General features: G+C 34.9%; 2 protein-coding genes across 3 annotated transcripts; one reads left to right on the top strand and one right to left on the bottom strand.

The window, feature by feature from the left end:
- The first annotated feature begins 115 nt into the window (after positions 1–115).
- LOC112056036 (serine/threonine-protein phosphatase PP1-beta catalytic subunit) lies at positions 116–18,074 on the top strand. 2 transcript variants are annotated; one of them, XM_024096368.2, is made up of 7 exons: positions 116–274; positions 2,266–2,397; positions 5,108–5,323; positions 6,050–6,241; positions 12,958–13,109; positions 14,293–14,427; positions 16,746–18,074. In XM_024096368.2, the coding sequence occupies exons 1-7, from the start codon at positions 226–228 to the stop codon at positions 16,842–16,844; spliced, it is 975 nt and encodes a 324-aa protein (XP_023952136.1). In that variant the 5' UTR covers positions 116–225; the 3' UTR covers positions 16,845–18,074. The 2 variants fall into 2 exon arrangements, with proteins under 2 accessions (XP_023952136.1, XP_023952135.1); XM_024096367.2 differs by lacking the exon at positions 116–274 and adding an exon at positions 561–759.
- On the bottom strand, positions 17,963–23,853 carry LOC112056035 (uncharacterized). The gene is made up of 3 exons (XM_052886101.1): positions 23,434–23,853; positions 22,255–22,458; positions 17,963–18,727 (listed from the first exon to the last, which is right to left on the bottom strand). The coding sequence occupies exons 1-3, from the start codon at positions 23,556–23,558 to the stop codon at positions 18,409–18,411; spliced, it is 648 nt and encodes a 215-aa protein (XP_052742061.1). The 5' UTR covers positions 23,559–23,853; the 3' UTR covers positions 17,963–18,408.
- Positions 23,854–23,976: the final 123 nt, after the last annotated feature.

Below are 23,976 nucleotides of genomic sequence, written 5' to 3'. Positions count from 1 at the left end.
GTTGAATCGTAATTATCGCACGTAAAGTGATCTTACATTGGTGGGTAACTGGGTTTAAAACTATGGATTCTAGCTTTTTGAGTTTGACCTTAGACAATAGTCCTAAAATGTTTTGTTAAGAACCAAAACCAAAACCATTTTACTTTAGTTTAGTTTGTCCATGTTCGGTGCAGGAAGATTTGACTTCGTTCTATTTTGACATTAATAAATCGTGGTGTAGTAAATATGGCTGACGAACTCAATGTTGACAGTCTAATTCACAGGCTTTTAGAAGGTAAATTACATTTATTATTGTTAAAACTGCTAAATTTAAAATCTGCACCTATGAAAGTATTATGTAAATCAATATTTCAGTATATGTTTGGCTTATAGTTGCGTAATTATCGTTGAGTGTATAGGTATAGAACGTCTAACTCATAAATAAATCGATTACCTATCCTCAATTCTTATCTGAATCTAGTATGGATGTTCATGTTCAAAAGCCTTGTAGACGGCTATTTTTGTGTTAACAATAGCGTGTATTGTAAATAGGACGACGGTCACCGAACGTCTAGTATCTCGAGTATTGCAAGTGTATGACAGGATCCATAGCATCGAACAGTTCATGGGCTTATTGTTATTCTTTGTTCGCATTGTATGTTACTTTATTTGTTAATTTCACTTTATCATGCTGCTTTTTATGGGTTACATCAGTATACAGACTGCAACAGGAAACAGCACGGAGAAAAGGGAAATTCAAAGACATCTTTTCAGGAGAATGTATGGTTACCTCCAAAATTCTATATTCAGTATTGAGCTAGAAATTATATTTGTTTTCTTATTTTATTCCTTTCAAACGGACTGCTCTTGTTTTGTTTCATCAATTTACATGTGATTTTCTTTTCTTATGATTATGCTGTACGTTGAAATTCCCCAATGAATAAACCATTGAAATAAAATATTACAAGGTTGCTTTGGTGCAAAACACTCACATTGTTCATTGTATACAGCACACAACTGCAATATATATAAGAGCTAAGCCTGGCCGCACATGCTTCTATCGCCTGACACTTTTTATGTATTTGCTATACACAAACTTACCTTAATACATTGACATTAAAAGTATCATACATAAACTTGTGGTACCACATTTTGAATCTTTATACCTTATTTCATGACATGAATGACAACAATTCCTTAGTCTGAAATGTGTTATCTAAGATTTTTTTTAAAGTTTAATTGCAATATATTATGTAAAATGGAAATACAAATTAAGCGTATATACCTACATTTTCTATCAGGCACTTTTGTGGACTTCATTTCAATCAATGTTGAAAAGTAAAATGGAATATTTCATATTAAATTACTCTGATACTAGAGACACTCAAGTAAAAAAATTTTTGTATCTTGAGCATCAAGAAAATAATTACATTGATTGTTGTGAGATCATGTTAACTATCATAAGGGCTCAAGTGATAGTATCCAATGTGCAGTCATTTGCTGAATGTCTTATATCACTTTTTTCATGAATCACTTTACAAAATTAAGCAATTAATAATGCTCTAATGAGTATAATTCATTATTCATTATGAGGCAATTGATGAAAAAAGTTAATGGATTGTTTTAATATTTTAAACCAGGTTTATGTTATTAAGTTAAAATAAAAAAAAATGTATATATAGCATCCTCCAATATCCTGAATGTGTAAAAAAATGTTGGTGCTACATTTAGCATGTCTGCAGTATTAACTGTTAGTGGTGTATATTCTGTGTCCCTTTTTATGTTGTGCAATATTTTTACAAAATGTTCGTAAGGCAACAAGCAATGTATATTATAGGCAGCATTAAAAGCAATCTAGCAACCATACAGTTGGTCAAATTTAACTAAATAAAATCCCTCCTGTATTTCATCTTGTGTTAATTCTTCAGTAAATGTCTTTGCATGCTTTGCATTCAAATTGGTCTTTAACAAGTTAACTTCCAAAAGATTTCTTGAAACCAATTCAAAGTGTAGTTCTTTCTTTGTGACCCATGAATATTTTAAAACACTCAGGTTAAATGTTATTTCTTTATGAATTGTCTCAATAATAATATTATCCATGTGTGTGAATGATTTTAATGACTTCTACAAAAAAACCCTTTCCAGAAATGAAATTTGCTAGCTAACTGTATGATAGCTATTTAGTGATGTTATACATTTATTGCATAATCTGCTGTTGTGTTGCTTCAACGTAAATGATAGATTTCTTTAATACTAAATATAAATTTAGATATATTTTTGTCACAGTTCGAGGATGCCGCCCTGGGAAGACAGTGCAAATGTCAGAGTCGGAGGTGAGAGGGCTCTGCACAAAGTCCCGGGAGATATTCCTACAGCAGCCCATATTACTGGAATTAGAGGCCCCACTGAAAATTTGTGGTGAGCTTAAATTAATTTTTTTTCATACTTGCAACTTCATCCATGTGCAATTAGGTTTTTACAAATACCCTAAAATAAAAATAGCCTATATGCAGCACAATAACTGCCTCTATCCACCAATAAACGTCCTATTAAAATTTGTTCAGCATTTCCAAATCTCAAATAGACTTATAATTTAGAGAGAAAACAGATAGACTTAAAATTTTATAAAAAGCTTAATTGTGTTTTAGCATTGTGTAAATACCTAAAAGCACATAAGAAAACATGGTTGTTTTGAAATTTTATTAATACTTCAATTTTATGTATTGATGTAACATTACTACAAGCTTTCCAAGTCATTCTAATTTTGCTAAACTTACCAAATTTAGCTCGGCAGGGACAACATGAACAGAGAAGGGGATATCCTACACCCTGGTCCCAAGTCTGGCTTTGTCTCTTTTCTGTATGTTTAGAACTAGCAGTAATGACTTCAAAGAAATAAGAATTAAAGTGTTTTTCAGGTAGCATGGGTATGATGACAGTCGTCTGTATGATGTTCTTAATATATACTATTATCGAAATTCGCGGCAAACTTTCAAGAATGAAACGAACTGTCACCTACACCATCCTACATGAAATGAACTGTAATTAAACATAACTGGTATAGTTTAACTTAGTTGTAATACAAAAACTAAAAATATTTTACTATTAACATTCCAATAAAGAGAAATGGTTTTGTATTGTTAAAATCCACCTGAGCATTTAAATAAAATGATTTCACTATAGATATATGTGACTAAGAGAAATGACTCACACATACCAAGTGTGCCAAAATGTTGCTCTGGTTCTGAGATCTGTCTGTATTTTAATGTCTTCATTTGTTGAATATTAGTGAGTTCAGACCTAACATAAAGTTAGTTATAGTATGCCCCAAACTTTGAGTCTACTCTGAAAATAAGGTGTAAATGTTGCTCTGGTTCAGAGATCTGTTAGTATTGTAATGTCTTCATAACTTAATTTGTTGAGTATTAGCGAATGTGCAGACCTAACATAAAGTTAGTTATAGTATGCCCCAAACTTTGAGTTTGCTCTGAACATAAGGTGTAAATGTTGCTCTGGTTCTAAGATCTGTCTGTATTGTAATGTCTTCATTTGTTGAGTATTAGCGAATGTTCAGACCTAACGTAAACTTATAGTCTGGCAAGTTCGTTTATTACACTCCAATGATATGCGGGCGACAGGGGGAAAGTTTGCGCGGGTGTGAAATCGTGCGTGCGGGGAAGTGACGTGCATCAGTCCTGGGTTTTTCATTCATCGCTACACGCCCCCCGACCCGCGCGCAACATTGGGAGTGTTACGAACGAAGTTGCCAAGCTATTTATATAAAAACAGATCCCAATGGGGTTATAAATATGCAGTTTGATGTGTTGCAACTTCAGAGAAGATTAAAAGTAATCTATATCCATACTAATATTATAAAGTGGTTAATCTCTGGATATGAACCGATTTTGAAAATTCTTGTACCACTAGAAAGCCACGTTACTAGTGAGTGTCGCAGGCTATATTTTATCCCCGTATTTTCACAGGAACTGGAACTACGCGGGTGAAACCGCGAGACGTTTGCTAGTATATTATAATCTTGCTATAAAAGCCGTTTCACACGACGCTTTAACGGCCAGTTTCTTCATCGCAAGTAACAGTCAAAGTACGTCATAAATCAAAAGTGACGGTCTTATTCACTGAAAAATAAAGTCTTCTTTACTACTTACTACTTTTACTGTTACTTTAGCTTTACATGAAGAAACTGGCTGTATGACTTGCTGATGCGGTGTTTCAAAATAGAGAACTGCCTCTTTAGGCGCGTGATTTTCTAGTTCGATTTCAGATAATAAGGCCCAGGAATTGAGTCCTGGCCTTTCTTACTATAAGCAATTGCACTATTAAATTTTTTTTTTGTTAATTTTGTTGTGTTGTAATTTAGGTCTAGTTGGTAAGACAGCTCTCCTAGTTGGTAGAGCCTCAAACTCAAAATTACAAATTTTTGAGTTTGAGATTATTTCAATTAGGCTTTGTATAGAAGCAACTAAGAAACGTCAAGTTATGTCATGATTTAATGATGATAATTAAAGTCGAAAACTTAATATTAAAGCTACGAGGCTTCCAAACGCGCCTTCGCGCGTCTTAGAAGAGAAGACTTCATATATATTCTATACTATACTACTACAGATTGTATTACAAAGACGGTATAAATTACTCTGTTTGTCTGTTTGCGATAAACTCGAAAATGCAGTTTTTTTTTGCAATTTTTATGCAGTTTTCATCAATAGAGTGATTCAGCAGGTTTTGTTTAATTTGTTTGAATAATTCTCGGAGGTGTCGAAAAAAGTTAAACCGCCTGGGAGTTTCATTGAAAACGCAAAACGCTGCCTAATTCCTTTAAGATACAAAACATTGCATGCATAGGATATTGCTTTAGAGAGCTTTTATCAAACGGTTCCACGGGCGTGTGCTAGTCTATATTAATATTATAAAGCTGAATACATTGTTTGTTTGTTTGCTTGAACGCGCTAATCTCAGGAACTACTGGTCCGATTTGAAAAATTATTTCAGTGTTAGATAGCCCATTTACCGAGGAAGGCTATAGGCTATATATTATCCCCGTAATCCTACTGGAACAGGAACTAGGCCTCAGCTAGTTAAGAATAAAATTAATCATAAATTTTGTTTGCAGGTGATATACACGGCCAGTACACAGATTTGTTGCGTTTATTTGAATATGGCGGGTTTCCGCCAGAAGCCAATTATCTATTTTTGGGCGATTACGTGGATCGTGGCAAGCAGTCTCTCGAAACCATATGCCTTTTGCTTGCTTACAAAATCAAGTATCCAGAAAACTTCTTTCTGTTACGAGGCAATCACGAGTGCGCCAGTATAAATCGTATATATGGTAAACATTTATTACTTCTATTCTTATACACAGACTTACTAAAGTTAATATAAATTTTAGCTTATAATTTAAATCAAGTAAGATACAAATTCCATCCTCTATAATCCAAATTCTAAGTTCAAGGGACATCAGAGAAAAGATGGTGTAATTATGTATTTATAGCCTCAATAGCTCAATGGTAAGAGCGGTCTGACTCATCATTATGGGGTGTTGGTTTGATCCCTGCCCCAATGATCTATCGTCGTACCAATTCCTTATAGTCTTTTTCGACTAGTTGTTGTAGTTGATAGTAGTTGGAGGGGAATGGTCATATTTAAAATGTAACATAAGTTACACCTAATGGTTATTCCTACAGCACGCTCAGTGCTTCTATCACTCCTATCATTGAGGCATAACTCTTGAGCCTCATGTGAGTAATTTCACTGGCAACCCTAAGACCAAAACACACAGTAACGCTGTGTGTGGCTATCATGGTTGTCGTATTTCTCCAGACAAGCTTTGTCATAAAGTGTTACTATTTTGTTTTTATAATTCATCCACACTAAAATTATAGATGTGTGTTTGTTTGCGCCCTAACTATTGAATTCATAATAGAAATAGATCATCATGAAATGGCATATAACTATCAAAAATGAACATAGATAATTTTTAAACGTAGATAATATTCCCAAGTAATAACGAAAAACGACGAAGCGGTGAACTATAGCAATTTTATTTAACCTGTAGGATTTTACGACGAATGCAAACGCCGATACAACATAAAGCTATGGAAAACATTCACGGACTGCTTCAACTGCCTGCCGATCGCCGCCATCATCGACGAGAAGATATTCTGCTGCCACGGAGGCCTGTCGCCCGACCTGCAGGGTATGGAGCAGATCAGACGGATAATGAGACCCACTGATGTCCCTGACACAGGTAATTTTTTTTAGATTTCATCATCATCATCATCATCATCATCATTAAAGCTACTGTTACACATGCTCATTTCAAGCACGAAAGCATGCTACTATTGAACATTTGCTACTTATCAGCATGTGCATCGCAACATTGCTAATAGTGAGCATGTTTATTTCGAGCTTGCTCAAAAATCAAGTCATGCGATTTATGAGTATGCCACTTGCTGCGCGGGTGGAAGGGGGTGCTTTTAGCGCGTCTGAACAGGTTTGCTTATTGAGTATGCTAGTCGATCAGCATTGCTATTCTGTATTCTCTTCACCTTCATCTCTCTCTGTCTAAAGGTACTGTTACACATGCTCTAAAATAGCTTGCTAAAAACGTGCTATTAAGTATGCTCCATACGAGCATGTTCTTCATCATGCTCATAAATCGCACAACTGTTGATTCTTGAGCAAGCTCGAAATAAGCATAGTCATTGTTAGCAATGTTGTCATACACATGCTAATAAATAGCAACTGCTCAATAGTAGCACGCTTTCGTGCTTGAAATGCAGAGCGCACACGCAGAGAATTAAAGAAAATGATATGCAGGTTTCCTCGCGACGTTTTTCTTTCACGTTTGAGACACGTGATATTAAATTTCTTAAAATGCACACAATTGAAAAGTTGGAGGTACATGCTCCGGACCGGAATCGAACCCACAACCTCCGGAATCGGAGGCAGAAGTCATATCCACTGGGCTATCACGATCTCAGATCGGTTATTGTCAAATATAGACTGCCATTCTATTGTGCTCGTCGTACTAAAACAATACATTGAACAATATGAAGACCGTTTTAAGAATTCATTATTATTATTTCAAGATCTGTATGAAGGGTGCAGTCATGCGATGTCACCAACAACCAGCAAAATCGTACTCTAACCTTACCGAGGGGGTTATCGTTCTAGATCTAACGTTCGATAAACGACAAAACATTTTGTCGATATAAAAGTTTCATTTAAGGATTCTGTAAAAAATGTAATAAAAATTATTCGTGTACGGCAATGGTCCAATCGCATTAGGCCGGACACCAAACCCAAGACCCGAGAGCTCATCCGTTCGATTCCCGATACTAAAACAGATTAGTATTTAACGGGCGGGGAATCGAAGGCTTTAAGTCCGGGTCATCATCAACCGTGGTGCTATTGACAGTTCTAGATTAGTCTATAAGCCATTTAGAAATTAATTAAAAGAAAAGAAAGAAAGCCAAAAAAACGAGCATACAAAGTTTCAAACTCCGCGCGTTTGTTATTAATTCTTTGTAGTTCACCGAAGGAGACATAGGCGAATAAGGGAATGTTGTTTAGGGCATCAAGTTTCCTTAATCCTGGCACTGGCTATTGAGGCTTGTTATGTAAACGCCTTCAAAGTTTAACGAACAAGAATATATTAAACAAAGTCGTACAACATTCAAGCTGTACCAATTTAGTTATATATTTTATCTCAAATAGCAGAATAACCATCAAATTCTAGAGAAAAGTTTTTGCATACCATCAAGTAGGAAAAAGGTCCACTTATAATGTAATGTGTTATGGGATAAAAAAAAAAGGAATGAAGGCTTTCACCTATTTTGGCACAGACAAAGTCGCGAGCGTCCGCTAGTTTTTTATTAGTGGCGTGACACATATCGGGTAGATTTTGTATGTTATGACATAGGATTCTCCAAATATTAAATTGCACTGTCATACTTATACTCAATACTTTCCTACTGTAACACTATTTCGACAGCCTCCGTGACGCATTGATATGCGCGGTGTATTTACAAGACGGAGGTCTTGGATTCAATCCCCGGTTGGGCAGATTGGCTGGTCCCTGGCTGGATAGAAATCGAAAGGGGTGTGGATTTTCAACCTCCTGACAAGTTATCCCGCTTCCATCTTAGATTGCATTACCATCAGGTGAAATTGTAGTCGAGGGCTAACTTGTAAATAATAAAAATAAAAAACATATATCAGATTGACAAACATGGTGCCTTATTTTCATGAATTCAACGTCAATATCACATTTCAAGTAGATATTTGAGTATGTATTACAAATGACCTTATTAGTTTAAAATCGGATTTAAGTGTGACTGTTGAGTAACTGGATTAAATGGTTTCCAAACTTAGAACATCCGACGTGAGATTGACGCACCGCCCGTTGTGGTGGATAATGATATAATTCCGTACATTAATTCTTATGGTATCTGGCTAATATCTTTACTGCGAATATCTACTTTACTGAATTTAACTTAGAGGATGTTCCATGATTGACTGATAGTATTTACCTATTTGTTCAATTGTACATGTTGAAAATTTTGGGCGTTTCAGTACAACGTGAGCAATGCTATAATAATAATAATAATGTCTTTATTTCAGGCTATAAACCCATTTAAAATCTATATATATATAAAAGAAAGTCGTGTTAGTTACTCCACTCATAACTCAAGAACGGCTGAACTGATTTAGCTGAAAATTGGCAGGAGGTAGTTTAGAGCCAGAAGAAGCACATAGGATACTTTTTATAAAAAAAAAATGAAAAAAATAAAATAAAAGTCGGGTTTTCCTTCCTGACGCTTTAAACTCCAAAACGCACGAACCGATTTCCACGGTTTTGCATTCGTTAAAAAGGTCTCGGGCACCGTGAGGTTTATAGCATAGAAAATTCAGGAAAAATTTCAACGTGGGGTAGGGGTAGGGTAAGGGTAGGGTAGGGGTATGGTAGGGGTAGGGTAGGTTAGAGGTAGTTGAAAGTTTACATCGAGTTGCACGCGGACGAAGTCGCGGGCGTCCGCTAGTATACAGATAAATAATAGTAGGTAATAATTAGTCATACAGTAAATCTACAGTAAAGTACCTAATTTAAATACTTTGGTAGGTACGTTAAAACATTTATCGCTATGCAATACAAGATTTTAGGTAGGTATCATCGGTCACGTAGAGGCGCGGCGGCAGTTCATCACCCTGCGCGGAATTTAAGCGTACTTGATGTATGACCTGCGCGTAGGGTCTCCTAATTTCGGCAATATCGTAAAGATTGCACCCGACTGTGCCTACAGAATAATAACTTGTACTTGGACAAGTTATTATCCAATCATCTAATGCCTTTATTAAGAGCGCACCAAAAACGTTGGATTCAAGAAAAATCGATAGTTTATTACCTGAACTCGATATAAGTTGGTTTATACTTCCAACCATTTCCATACCATAAACATTTCCGATGTGCCTACGCGATAAGAACGCTATGAGGTTATTCGTTCGGTTTTATAAAAGCGAATGTTCGATTAGAACTAACAAACTAATTTATTTCTGAACAAGCAGATGCACGCGACCTTGTCTTGTCGGCGTTAGATTTTAAATATTTTAAAGTTTTCATCAAATGCTTCTCCATTCTATCCAAACATTCCTTTCGGCGTGCGTGAAAATAATTGCTTTACATTTTTAATGTACAGTTACCTATCTGCAGTATTTATTTTCGTTACATTTTATATGTATTCAAAGATTTAGGATTATATTGTTCATGTTTCTTTATTAGTGACAATCAAACTTTTAGATTTACACGACCAGTGGTACAAAACCAAGTTATAACTAAGATGTAATATAAAAAAACTCGGTACCATTTATCATAAATTTTATAATTTGTAATATACTACCACATAGAGTACAGTAAAAGCTCATTATACGCGGGGGATGCGTTCTCTAAATGTGTCGCGAATACAGAAACCGTGAATATGGAATGGTATTTCATATCAGATTATAAGGGATACGTTTTTGGGTGACAAAATAAACAACAAATATATAAAGTTCAATAATCAAAGTTATTGATTAACTATTATCTTCAGTATTAGACAATGGTTTGAAGTATTTTGTATTTTTTTCTTGCTTGACAGTTTTAAAAGCTTCTTTAAATTCAGAGTGATTTTAAGCAGTGGCATTCTTAAACCATCCATTCGCAATTTCGGCAATAGGTATTTGCAAGTTAAAGTTTAAATTTGCAGATTTTACGTCAGTATCGTCAGTCAGATCCGCGAATAACGAAATTTTTAGCCGCGAATATAGGAATTGGGTCGCAATTTTTTAATCCACGAATAGTGAAAACGTGAATAAAGGAAGCGTGAATAAGGAGCTTTTACTGTATAGACTACCTTTTATTCCAATATTCCCATTAGAACATACGCGGTAAAACCGCGAAGGCGAGCTAATACTTATTTCATTATATTAAATCTGCGGTAGGTGCACTTCCACATAATACATAATAGCTACAACTGCAAATTGGTTGCAACGTACTAGTTTGGCCACAGTATAGTTACAGTTGACATTGGAGGTTACGACGCAATAATGCTGTCATCATCTAAATCGATGGACATTCATAGCTAAACGTAGGTTTATAGGCGATACAATACGCGCTCTCTGTGTGATCGGCTTATCGATCTAAGTAAAGTTTGTGGTATTGTAGGGGGTAATCTCTGGATCTACTGAACCCTTTTTGAAAATTCCTTTACCACTATTTGAAAGTATTTATGAGTGTCATAGACTATATATTGTCCCCGTATTCTTACCGTGAAACTACGCAGGTAAAACCGCGGAGCGTCAGATAGTATCTAATATTAGGCCGAGAGGAGAGACTGCAATAGCCACTTGGCCAGACATACCTCATTTTAGGAAAGCTCAAAATTTGTCAGCCCCTGCCATAGATAATTACTGTAGTTAATTATTTATTATGATGGACTGTGGTGGCTTTGGAAGGTAGGTTTCAAGGCTCCAGATTCTCAATTGTGCAAATATAAAGCGATTTTCTTGAAAAAAGAGTCTAGAAATTTGACTAACAACCACAATAACAAAAAAAAATCCGCTATTTATAGTGTCAAAATTAAGGTGAATAATAATCAATTCTTGATTCCCAGCTTACACCAATCAACCTCTAAAAGTGTGTCTTCCTTACCACGCGACATTGGCGAAGTAAATTGTACCCAGTTGGTACAGCAGCAAGCCATAAAATCAAAAATTGAATTGAATTGAAAAAAAAGTCAGACGTCACGTAGCTTCGCGGCATCTCTTCGAAAACCGTTGAAAACTTTTCAAGTGATCTTTAATGGTCTCTAGAGAAATGTTGGCGCGATATGTTGTAGAAAATATTAAAATATCACGTTTTTAATTCGTCAATTGAGGATCTGGACCCAAACCTGCTACCTTCCAAATCTACCACAGGCCAAAATCTATAATTGACTACTGTATGGTAGGAGCACAGGGAGGCAATGGCAAACTTTTAGCCTTTCTAAAATTGGGTAAAGGGGCTATCCAGACTTGATCTAGTATAGCAGGTGTCCCAAAAATTGTATAAGACCCGTATGACTAATGCGGGACAATACCTAGATAACTATTGTTGGTTTGTTGTTGATAAATTTATTAGTTATCAATCTTATCATTATTCGTTATCATTCTTTGTCATCCGAAGTTGTTGCTCTGACCCGAAATTTTGGCAGGATGTTTTTATGTTCCCCTTTAAATAAAAGCGATAAAAGTCAGTACCTAAAAAGGGTATAAAAATACAGTTTGTATACCAGTAGTAAAGTCACTGCATGCGGATAAAGACATTTTAAAAGTGCTTCTAAACCAAACCATTTTGAAGTAAACGAAATACCTAGATTTTGGATTCAGTTGGTACTCTTATATAGCAGTGGATATGATCTTTGCCTTCGATTACGGAGGGTGTGGGTTCCCCGAGGCATGCACCTCCCAACTTTTCAATTGTGTGCATTTTAAGAAATAAAATTTCATGTGTCTCAAACGATGAAGGAACCTAACCCTTCTCATTCTGAGAGGAGACTCGAGCTCAGCAGTGAACCGAATATGGGTTGATAATGATGATGATGATGACTCTTATATAGATTTTGCTAATTATGAGTTGTTATTTATCACTACCTATTTTGTCTCTTACGAAATACTCACTTACGAGTATTAGTGTTAACATATTACGAACCTTGGAACATTTGAATTTTAGTTCTCTTTACGTTGACATTAGAGCTTTATCATCTCCTTAACCCTACGTCTTTTGGTCACAAGTCCAAGACTCCGCCAGGAGTTTTTCTCTCTGCAACGTGACTCGCAATGTCAAACCATGGAATGCTAATATATTCGGCCGTATTAATTTGGCCGTAGCCGTCATTTTTAAACAGATCTCCTTTTTTTAAGTAACCCTGTTTTTTGAAAATGGAAAATTCCCGTAGATTTACTGTTATTTAATTCAATCAATAAGTAATCCTTGCAGTAGTCGCTAAAAGTGCTAAATAGCGCTAAGTTTGGATTTCGGACATGTTTGACTAAACATCAATTCAGATCATAATCATAGCTAAAACGTAATGCAAATAGGGTCTACTGAAGCCTTACCAAAATTAGTTAAGTAAATAAAAACATTGGGCCTACTTATTATTTTACTAGCTGACGCCGCGCGGTTTCAACCGCGTGGTTCCCGTTCCTGAAGGAATACGGTGATAAGATATAACATATAGCCTTCTTCGATAAATGGGCTATCTAACACTGAAAGATTTTTTCAAATCGGACCAGTAGTTCCTGAGATTAGCGCGAATCAAACAAACTCTTCAGCTTTATAATATTAGTATAGATTATTAAGTCTGCCAGTTTTTTTTATAAAATTATGAAGTCGATATCACAGTCGCAGAATCATCACCATAATACTCAAATTTCATTTAATTACAGGCTTACTTTGCGATCTGCTGTGGTCGGATCCAGACAAGGACGTGCAAGGATGGGGCGAGAACGACCGCGGGGTGTCATTCACGTTTGGGCCAGATGTCGTCAGCAAATTTCTCAACCGACACGATTTGGACTTGATCTGCAGAGCTCATCAGGTATGTCCTGACCGAGATAAAATATTTTTTTTTAGATTTTTTTCAAAACGATGATTTTTTTATCAGAAAACAAGCAAACAAGTCGCGAGACTCCGTTGGCGCAAAGTTTTGTCTTTTATGAATCTTGGGGGAACCATATTTTTTTTGGAACGAAGTTTCTTAATGCGCGTTGCGAATGGGGGCTAGACGGAAAAAATTAAGAGCAAAAGTTGACACTTTACCAGACTGAGTAAATTTTATTTCCATTCCAAATTTCAGCTAAAATGCTACAGTAGATGGTGCAATGCGCGGTGGATTTACAAAATGGAGGTCCTGGGTTCGATACCCGGCTGGGCCGATTGAGGTTTTCTTAGTTGGTCCAGATCTGGCTGGTGGCTTCGGCCGTGGCTAGTTACCAGCCTACCGACGTACCGCCAAGCGATTTAGAGTTCCGGTATGATGTCGTGTATAGAAACCGAAAGGGGTGTGGATTTTCATCCTCCTTCAAACAAGTTAGCCCGCCTCCATCTTAAATTGCATCATCACTTACCATCAGGTAGAAATTGTAATCAAGGTTGCTAACTTGTGTAGAATAAAAAAAAGTAGTAGTAGTGGCGTTAAAGAGTAACAAACATTCAAACAAACAAACATCCACACAAACTTTCGCGTTTATAATATTAGTAGGATTTCCACATTCAATGTCAATTGATCAAATCTGAAGATCTGAATCCTACTTCCTACTAATATTATAAACGTGAAAGTTTGTATGGATGTTTGGATGTTTGTTAATCTAATACGCCGCTACTACTGAAGCGATTTAGCTGAAATTTTGAATGGAAATAGATTTTAATCTGGATTAACACAGGCTACTTTTTATCCGGAAAAAGTCCATGGTTTCCCGAAATTTGCGAAAACTGATGATTTTGATGATAAGAATGTTTGTTACTCTTTCACGCCTCGACTAGTGAACCGAATTAGTTGAAATTTGGTATTAAAATATATTATAGCCTTGATTAACACATTTTTTTTTCTGGGTTTATCTGCGATCAGATCAGTTCTGTGATAACTTCGCTTTTGGATTAACACATAGACTACTTTTTATCCCGGAAAAATCCATGGTTCCCGAGGGATTTGTGAGAAACTAAATTTCACGCGGACGAAGTCGCGGGCGTCCGCTAGTGTGAATATTTACAATCTGCTTCAGGTTGTAGAAGACGGTTACGAGTTCTTTGCGAAGCGGCAGCTGGTGACGCTGTTCTCTGCGCCCAACTACTGCGGCGAGTTCGACAACGCCGGGGGCATGATGTCCGTGGACGAGACACTCATGTGCTCATTTCAGGTATGGATTTGTCCAAATTAAGTCTAACATGCGACCCATGGCATAAATATCATGAAACGATAAAGACATATTAAATTTATTATCAAACATGGCTAAAATTATAGCGTTTTGGCTCGTATTGTCAATAACATTTAACTATTTAAGACCATTAAAAAAGTGTCGACTACCCTATTTGGTTCAGTTGAACGCAACCAAAAAACTCTGTTTCTCTGAAACTCCTGGTTTCTGAAATATATCTTTAGTCCACATTATTTAATGTAAGAAGATACAAATAACACGTTTAGCATACTAATTTTGAAGGTATGTATATATCCCTAATAGGTTTTTAGGCAGCATCTTGCAAAGGCAGGAGGGTCGTGCACGTCATGCAAGCATAAAAGTGCTGACTACTCCAGAGACATTTTATAGTGCGTATTAGAGGGTTGTGATTTTCATAATTTTATTATCAATGGTGCTATCAATCCAGTTATGGCCCGGATCCATTGATATCTTAGCTCCAATATTTTTCCATCTTCTTTCTTGCATACCCTGGTCTGAAACACTTTGCATGCCACTAACAGATAGTGGTACCAGAATGTCAAATAACTTCAAAGAGTGAATTAAATAACTTCAAAGATATTGCCGTCTTGGCTACAAGCACAGTTTTTAATTTTCATTGTGTTACGATAATAACAAAAAAAAAGCTGAAATGAAATGAAATAAAACTGCTCAATTGACGTGAATTTGTTGGAATGTGTATGGCTAGTTTGGAACTTATTTGAATAAGTTAGTTTTTAACTTCTATTTGATTGAAAATTTGACACTCAGCGGGTGAATGATCCCCTGGGGGTGCCCCTACAACGACTATGAATTAAACTGTAAGCACCTGAAAGTTGACTAAATAACCTGGAAGGTTTACCTAATTTCCAGTTAAACCGTTAAGTTGAATTAAATACCATTGTTCATAACAACACTTTGCATGACATGCAAGGAACACAGGAGAACTGATTTGACAGCAGAAATAAACAAATAAATAAATTAAGAGTTAGTTTATTTAAAATAGTCTTGTAGAATCAAAACTAACTATCTATTACATACAAGAAAACAGATATTTTGGGCCCAGCATGTAAAAACAACGAAATAAAATGACAAAAAATCCTTTTTTTTTTAAATATATAATAAATCAAAATCGCTAATTTCATTCAGTTGTTTATTTTTTTTTCAATGTGTGTTTTTGTTGAAATCGTTCATTATATGTAATATTATTATTATTATATGTAACTGTCAATCAAACTGAAATTAAATTAGTCTATAACTAAATGGTTCATTCATCAAATCTGGGCCCAGAAATGTATGAAACGTCGGTCTTCTTTCAATTATGAAATTAAATATAAATAAATTTATTGTTAAATACTAAAACATAATTGTACTTTAATAACGCCTATTATTTCATTATCTACTATTAAAGATTCTCTCTGTCACAAAGAGGTCTCTTGCGAAATGTCAGAATGTAATTCAAAATAAATTAGACTGTGCAATAAATAAATTGAAATAGGATAGTTGACTCATATCAAATTTAATATAAACAATATTAATTTCGTGTTGAAATGTTCGTGAAATTATCGATATCAATTAATAAAAGTTAAGGATTTCTTATAAATAACACGTATTTTTTTAAATTTTCCAAACGTCAAAAACGCTGTCGACCATTTTGTGACATCACTAACAAACACCCTTGATGTACTAAACGTCGAATTAATTGTTAACTAATTCGATTTTTGTCAAACGCTCCATTTGTATGGGATTTATTGTAGTGACGTCATGAAACAGTTGAAAAATAGACTGTCATGGCCGACAGGGGTTTTGGCTCGTATTGTCAAAAATATATTTGAAACTAATATTTTCATGTAAGCTCACAAAAATATGAAAAAAAAAAATTTTAGTCTAGTAGAACCATAATGAACTATTTAAGACCATTAAAAAAGGTGTCAACTAGCCTATTGGACAAAAGTGAAATGTATTTTGTGTGAAAGAGTCGTGATAGCCCAGTGGATATGACCACTGCTTTCGATTCCGGAGAGTGTGGGTTCAAATCCGCTCCGGGGGCATGCATCTCCAACTTTTCAGTTGTGTGCATTTTAAGAAATTAGATATCACGTGACGAAAACATCGTGAGGTAACCTGCATACCAGAGAATTTTCTCAATTCTCTGCGTGTGTGAAGTTTGCCAATCCACATGCCAGCGTGGTGGACTATTGGCCTAACCCCTCTCATTCTGAGAGAAGACTCGAGCTCAGCAGTGAGCCGAATATGGATTGACAACGATGTTTTGTCCACAGATATTAAAGCCCTCCGAGAAGAAGGCGAAGTACCAGTACAACGGCATCAACAGCGGCAGACCGGCCACGCCTCAGAGATCGCCTCCCAAAAAGAAATAACTGACATTTGGGATCCAGTGTGCTGCACAGTGAGACGGATGCTACAAATAATTTAGTTATATCGAGTACAATTGTAATTACTACATTTCATGTTGTCATCGGACAGAGCCGAATAAGATGCTGTGTATTGTTAAAATTTAATTATTTATTGATTATTATTATTATCGCTTGTGCCTTCTTATTTTTAATTTTACTTGAGTGATATTAATTTATTGAGTTTAGTTTACAGAGGTTTTGTGAGGGTAGTTGGTCATTTTTATTCGGCGATGTCTCGTGACTGGCTTCTTTCGGTCCCTGGCGATGCAGCCCAACATCGGATGATCTATGTTATGTTGACCTATTGATATTATAGACAAATTGTTTCGTTAATATTGATGTTTGAAGATGGCTAGCGATCTTAAAGATGCGGGCATTGGACGAGAGCGTCTTATACATTGAAATTTGTTTTTTAAGTTGTAGTGTATCAACACCAACGCTTTGTTTATTCTATAACTAATGTGCCTATAAATGTAAATTATTATATAGGTCTCGATTTAGGTGACGAAAAAATTGGTTGACTCGAAATTATAGGTAATGTAAAGTAATTTTGTCTCAGGAGAAATGTTAAGAGTTTTCAAAAAACTAAATCTTCATGAGGATTCTCCATTTTTTGAGTCTTCATATATCAGCTTTATTTATTTAGGTCGCTGTCGGAGATGGCCTAAGAGAGGATAACATTTTGCAGTGGTAGCTAACAAGTTGATTTACATTTTTTAGGACTCCATTGCAATTTCCGGTAAGCCAAGGGAAGCGATGTCCCAGTGAAATTAATATTATTTTGCACACAGTATTACTTAATGGTTAAGTAGATGTTTCAAAATTATTTGGCAGATTGGCACAATCTCCCACTGAGGCTTTAACTTCACAAATTTATTATTAGTATTATGCCTCAAAATGAATTGATTACTAATGGTGGTAGACGCAGTGTAGTCCTCGCAACAATAGTGCAATTGCTATATTATATTGTATGAAATATTAAAAATTATATGCAGGTTTTGCATTGTACAATTTTATTTTTTAGCTATATTAACAATATCAGATAATATTCATTAATAAATATTACTATTTAAAGTAAGAAGTTTATTTTTTTTTTGTTTCTTTTTCTCTGAGTATATTCATTGTATTTGACTTTTAATACATATAAAAGTAATTGTTTTTTTTTTGTTAAAATATTAATCCATTAATATTCTATTATGTGTTTTATTTCAAAAGCGTATTTTCACAAATTATGTAGTATAGAATTCACATTGCTTTTCCAAAATGTAGAATCCTGTCTGCTCTTACAAAAATATAAATTACCTTTGTTAATTATTCTATATTAGCTAATACATAATGTTATGTTGCGAGATAGATTTTGTGATTTTCTATTTGTAATTCTATTTACATAATAATTCACCTTTTCTTCTATGCTGTAAAGATAGTTTCAGAGTAAATTGAGTTTAAAACTAGATTTAATATTTTGTTGTAATTTCTCTGATTCTCTGTACATTTCTGAAATATAAATTTTACTCAATATTTCACTACTTTATTCTTCTACTCCCGAATCTGATGAATACCCAATGTCATTCACTTCAACTTTATTGGGATACATAAGATCTACTAATGTACCATGACATTTAAATTTTTCATTTATTTTTGTCACAATTTCCTCATTTTTCTTTTTATATTTTTGAATGTCCATTTGTAATGCTTTAAAATATACTCTTTTAGCTCCTATAAATCTTCTGAGTCTAGTAGCTTTTGATTCAATTTCCTCTACCAAAGAAATGAGCAATGCCTTTTGCTTTCGTAGACTAGCTGCATCAAAAGCCCTTAGCTGGTGTTTAACGTTGTGTTGAGGTCTCCTATAAAGAAAATAGTTAACTATTTAATTATCATGTCACAACTGTGGAGTAGTGCATGTGTAATGTGTTTTTCAGATAGCATGAGTATGGTGACAGTTGCCTTATGATGTCCATAATACATAGTATTATCCAACCAGCCAACTTTCAAGAGTGAAACGAACTGTCAACCGCACCATGCTATCTGAAAAACACTTTAACTATAGTCCACAACTTTAGGTTTTTTACACAACAATAATACTACTCAAAAAGGTTCTTTTAAGCGACACTTTTCGTTTCGATTCACATACATTTTATTTTTAATAATAAGCTTTACGGCTCTGGGTTCTAGCCCTTTTGAGTCCGGATTCACATACAACAAATTACTTATCACGGACCAATTATAGAAAGACCTGCCCCGCAAGACGTTACCTCTCTGTCAAACAACCAACGATCTAACGCGTTATCGATTGTATCGATGTTTGATTGTTGTAATCGTTTTCGTCGTCTAAAAAGCTCCCTAATAATTCCGGTTTGTGTAGTAAGTAGTCAGTCAGTCAATGGCATGAAAAACGATCAACAACTTCTAATTCACTAAAAGATGACGTGACGTTTAATTTGAAAATATTTCTATTTTATTGTTGTTATTCTTTACATGGTAGCCCTTGATTTCAGTCTCACTCAGTAACTGATGTTCAGTCAGTAACTGATGATGCAATCTAAGATCGAAGAGGGCTAACTTGTTAGGAGGAGGATGAAAATCCACACCCCTTTCAGTTTCTACACGACATCGTACCGGAACGCTAAATCGCTTGTCGGTACGCCTTCGCGGTCGAAGCCTTCTACCAGCCAGACCTGAACCAATTAAGAAAACCTCCATCGGCCCAGCCGGTAATCCAACCCAGGACCTCCGTCTTGTAAATCCACCGCGCATACCACTGCGCCACGGAGGTCGTCAAAAACATAATTATAATTAATAATAAATTAAAACAATATATAAAAGAAAAATCGATTCTATTCTTCTAACGAACGAACGAACAGCAAAACATTGATCCATTAATTGAATATTCTGTGTACAGATTATAATTATTATTTATTCTTGTTAAATTTTTTCGATGTGTGAGTTTACCTCGTCCCCCTCTAAAAACGACAGACAATTTTGTTGCTGCATTTGGGTGCGATGCATTTCCATGTCTAATTCCTCTATGTTAATTAAATAGAGTTTGCAGAAATACAACACAAACGACATAAAAAGAACCTTAAATACCCCAAGCAGACATGAGTCACAAACCATTTTGAAAAACAAAGATTGAGTTTTATGGGTATTAATATGCATTTATAAAATTAAATAAGAGCTTTAATTAATTTTATAAATCGTATTATCGTATTATCATATCAAAAGAAGAAAGAAGTTGTAATTCAAATGATGTTTTCTTTTATTATAATGTGAATAAAATATTTCATTTATTGCAGAATTACCTTAAACTATGATTAATTTTTTGATTTTGTATTAAGTGAAAGAAGATTTGAGATTTGACAGTTCACACTTCACAGCACAGAACACTACTTTATTTTTTGTCTGTGACTAATACTCCTACTTCACAGTATTCGTTAACTAAATCCAGTTTGTTATAATTTTTGTTATTTCGTTTTGTTCTCGTTTCGTTGTTATTGTTTATTATTGTTATTTGTTGTTCGTTTACTGTTTTTAATTTTATTTAGTTTAGTACGAAATTAAATTAGCACTTTAAATCTTAATATTTTACAAATAGAGGCCTAAATTGAAAAGTAGTGTCTTAACAAACTCATCAAATTCTACATAAAAACGTATATCTAACAATAACCCACACTACGAGAAAACGAGTAAAAACTACTTGTCAAGTTTTTAATTTACGCCTATAATCGCGTACATAATTTTCATAGTCAAGCTACAGTTTTCTATTAGTAATTGAGTTACAGATAGAAGGACAGAGGGACATGGGTATGGGTATCTTCAAGTCAAGAGTGAATAGGCATCTTCTAGGCAAGCGCATTCTACCAAAGGCTGCCTCATAGCTTACAATCTAGCGTACAGCTAAGCGGTGCTTGCTTATACATAATAAAAAAACAAAACTATAAGGGTTCTTTACTGACCACGGAACCCTAAATATAAGTGAAACATTATCTGTTCGATAAATAACAGTTTATAGGAACATAAAATATAAAAAAATTGTCTATCAAAGGAAGTTTTATTTCATGACAATATTCGTGAATAATGCTTTAGTAAAATGTTGAGTACCCCTGAATCATATGTTTTTGTTTATTTACATTGTTTAAAATACCTACCCAATCTGACTATAGTCTAAATAATAAACATCCTACAAAGAATGCAAAACATAATCAAGGGTACAAACGCCAACTCTCTGTAACTTATCACCAATGATGAGTTACACCACAATCTGCACAGTAAAGGATGAAATGGAAAGATACAAGAAGCAATTTCTTATTCACCATATCGACGGCCTCCGTGGCGCAGTGGTATGAGCGATGGATTTACAACATGGAGGTCCTGGGTTTGATCCCAGACTGCCACCCTAGTTAGCTATTTGCCACCCTACCGGCAAAGACGTACCGCCAAGTAATTTAGTGTTCTATTACAATGTCGTGTAGAAAACATATCAGGTGTGGATTTTCATCTTCCTCCTGACAAATTAGCCCGCTTCCATCTTAGATTGTATCAACACTTACCATCAGGTGAGATTGTAGTCAAGGGCTAACTTGTAAACAATAAAAAAAATCTTGGGAAACAGACTCTAGACTGATGACTGTCTGAGTTGTCTGAACTGTTATCACACACATGACCTAGACATTTGAAGACATGACTTACAGTAAGTCATGTCTTCAAATGTCTATGTGCTAACTTCTAATGAAGATCAACCTTTACAAGACACTGACACTCGCACCATATTTGTTTAAATTCTAAAATCTGTTAACCAATTGACCATAAAAGAAAAAAAAACTAATATTTATCTAATCTAAACCATTATAAAAAAAAGCTTGATATAATATATGAAATAATATATATTATTATGTTTTTGTTAATTAAATGAATTGTATCAAACCTTCAAGATTTTTTTTGACCATCTGGAATGTAAGTGAGTTACGAAGTTTAGTATTGTGGAACGCTTGGGTATTTTCATATTAAAAGATAAAATACTCATGAAAAATTTTGTGAATTCAAAGAAACTTACTTTTGTGTGTTATTTTATTACCCTTGTAAATTTTAGTAATTATATTCAATGTACAGATTGCTTTTATAAAACACTAGCGGACGCCCGCGACTTCGTCTGCGGAATTCAGTTTTTTCACAAATCCCGCTGGAACGATGGATTTTTCCAGGATAAAAAGTAGCCTATGTGTTAATCTAGAGTAAAATCTATTTCCATTCCAAATTTCAGCCAAATCGTTTCAGTAGCTGCAGCGTAAAAGAGGAACAAACATACTTACACACACACTTTCACACTGACTTTCGCCTTTATAATATTAGTAGGAAGTAGGATACAAGATCTTACCATACAGTATTATTGGGATTAGTTTCTGCATATTTTGCCTTTTGATTCTCTAGGATCTCAAGTTTCCTCGGCATGTTTTCAAAAACCCACATAGAGCTCATTTCCTGCTCCTTTTCATTTAGAATATTCTGTTTTACACAATTGAACAGTTGCACCCATTTAACACCTCTAAGTTTGGGAACAGTTTCAAGGAACTCCTCGGTTCTAGAACAAAAATTATTATTTATCATGTTAATGAAGTCTTGGATGCTTTTGACCAATATTCTATGCTGCCAACCTGCTATTTAAGCAATCAATAACAGAGTTTAACTATTTCCTGTCATACATGTGAAATTATTTTAAGTATAAACTGCATGAACTTGCGGCTGCATCTTATTTCATGAATTGTTTCAAGCAGACTGGTTGGACTGGTGATTTGGCCCCCGAACTATTTATGTAATTCATAAATACGAATAGTAAAACTGGAAAGTTCAAAAGTAGTGGTGGTATGTAAACTAGACCACTTGTAATATAAAAAAATTTATATTATATTCATCTAAACTAATAAAAGAAAGAAGTAAAGTTTGTGTGTTTATGAGATTGTTGGGAGTCTAAAGATAGATCTCTAGATCTACAGAACCAATTTAGAATTTGTTTTACTGATAGAAAGCCACGTTACTTGTGAGTCTTGGCTATCTTTTGTTACTGCCGTGTTGCAATGACTTGCAGTACGGACGGCGTCAGTGTGCTTGTGGCGTTCGAGCCGTCCACATCTCTTGTTGTGTAATTCTTTATGGGTTACTTGGGATAGGCGGGCAGAGTGACTTGAGTAGAAAAGGGGAGTGTTTGTTAACAGTCAAAGGATCCTTTAACCCTACACACGTTCACAAGTATGTGACTTCACTCAAGGTCATTCTCTGCCATTCTAGGGTCTTACTTTGGTTACTGTTTGATTTGTTAATTAAGTTGTCCTGACAAATGTTGTGAATCATAACCTTTGTTCGACATTAGTTTTCTTATTTTTATAATCACTTTTGAGTCTGCTAAAACTTTTAAGCCCATATTCCCACGGGAATGGGAACTAAACTATGCATATGAAACTGCGAAGCATCATCTGGTACGTATAACTAACAAGATAAAAAATAATATAATAAATCAATGAAATCATATCTTTATTATTACTACATAATAAGCCCTTACGTGACAAGATTCGATATGTTGCTAAACTCTTTGAGTATCCTGTAGATATCAAAAGTAACCATTGACATGTTCATAGAAGTTTCATTCTTAGTATCTTCCTGAGTTTCTTCTACTTGTTCACTCATTTTGAAGAATTAAAGATTTCGTTTATGTGAATTAATAATTGTGTTTCGATCCTTATGTAATTCTATGGTTTTCAACGGACTTTTACATTTACAGAAATTGTTTATTACTGTTCTAAAACGCCATACTGGCCCACAAGCACGCACGAAACCAAAGAGTAAATTAATTAAGGGTGCACAAAACCGTAGGATAACATTTTCTTTGCAAAACAAAATACAATTTATTTACAGAACAAAAAACAATAGTCAACTCAAAATCCAACGGTCAATTAATTCAAATTCAAATCGTTGACGTTCACGGGAGTCTACGCGATTCAGTCTAATCACAGACCAAAAATCAATGAATGGCCATAGACTAAAGTAAAGAATGAATTTTGTAGATAGATTAAAAGCCGTATTAGTACGTACAATTTTTGGGCGG

Source organism: Bicyclus anynana, chromosome 16 (assembly GCF_947172395.1).
Source record: "Bicyclus anynana chromosome 16, ilBicAnyn1.1, whole genome shotgun sequence".
In the NCBI taxonomy this organism is placed as follows: Eukaryota; Metazoa; Arthropoda; class Insecta; order Lepidoptera; family Nymphalidae; genus Bicyclus; species Bicyclus anynana.
This window is presented reverse-complemented; position numbering and strand designations above follow the sequence as displayed.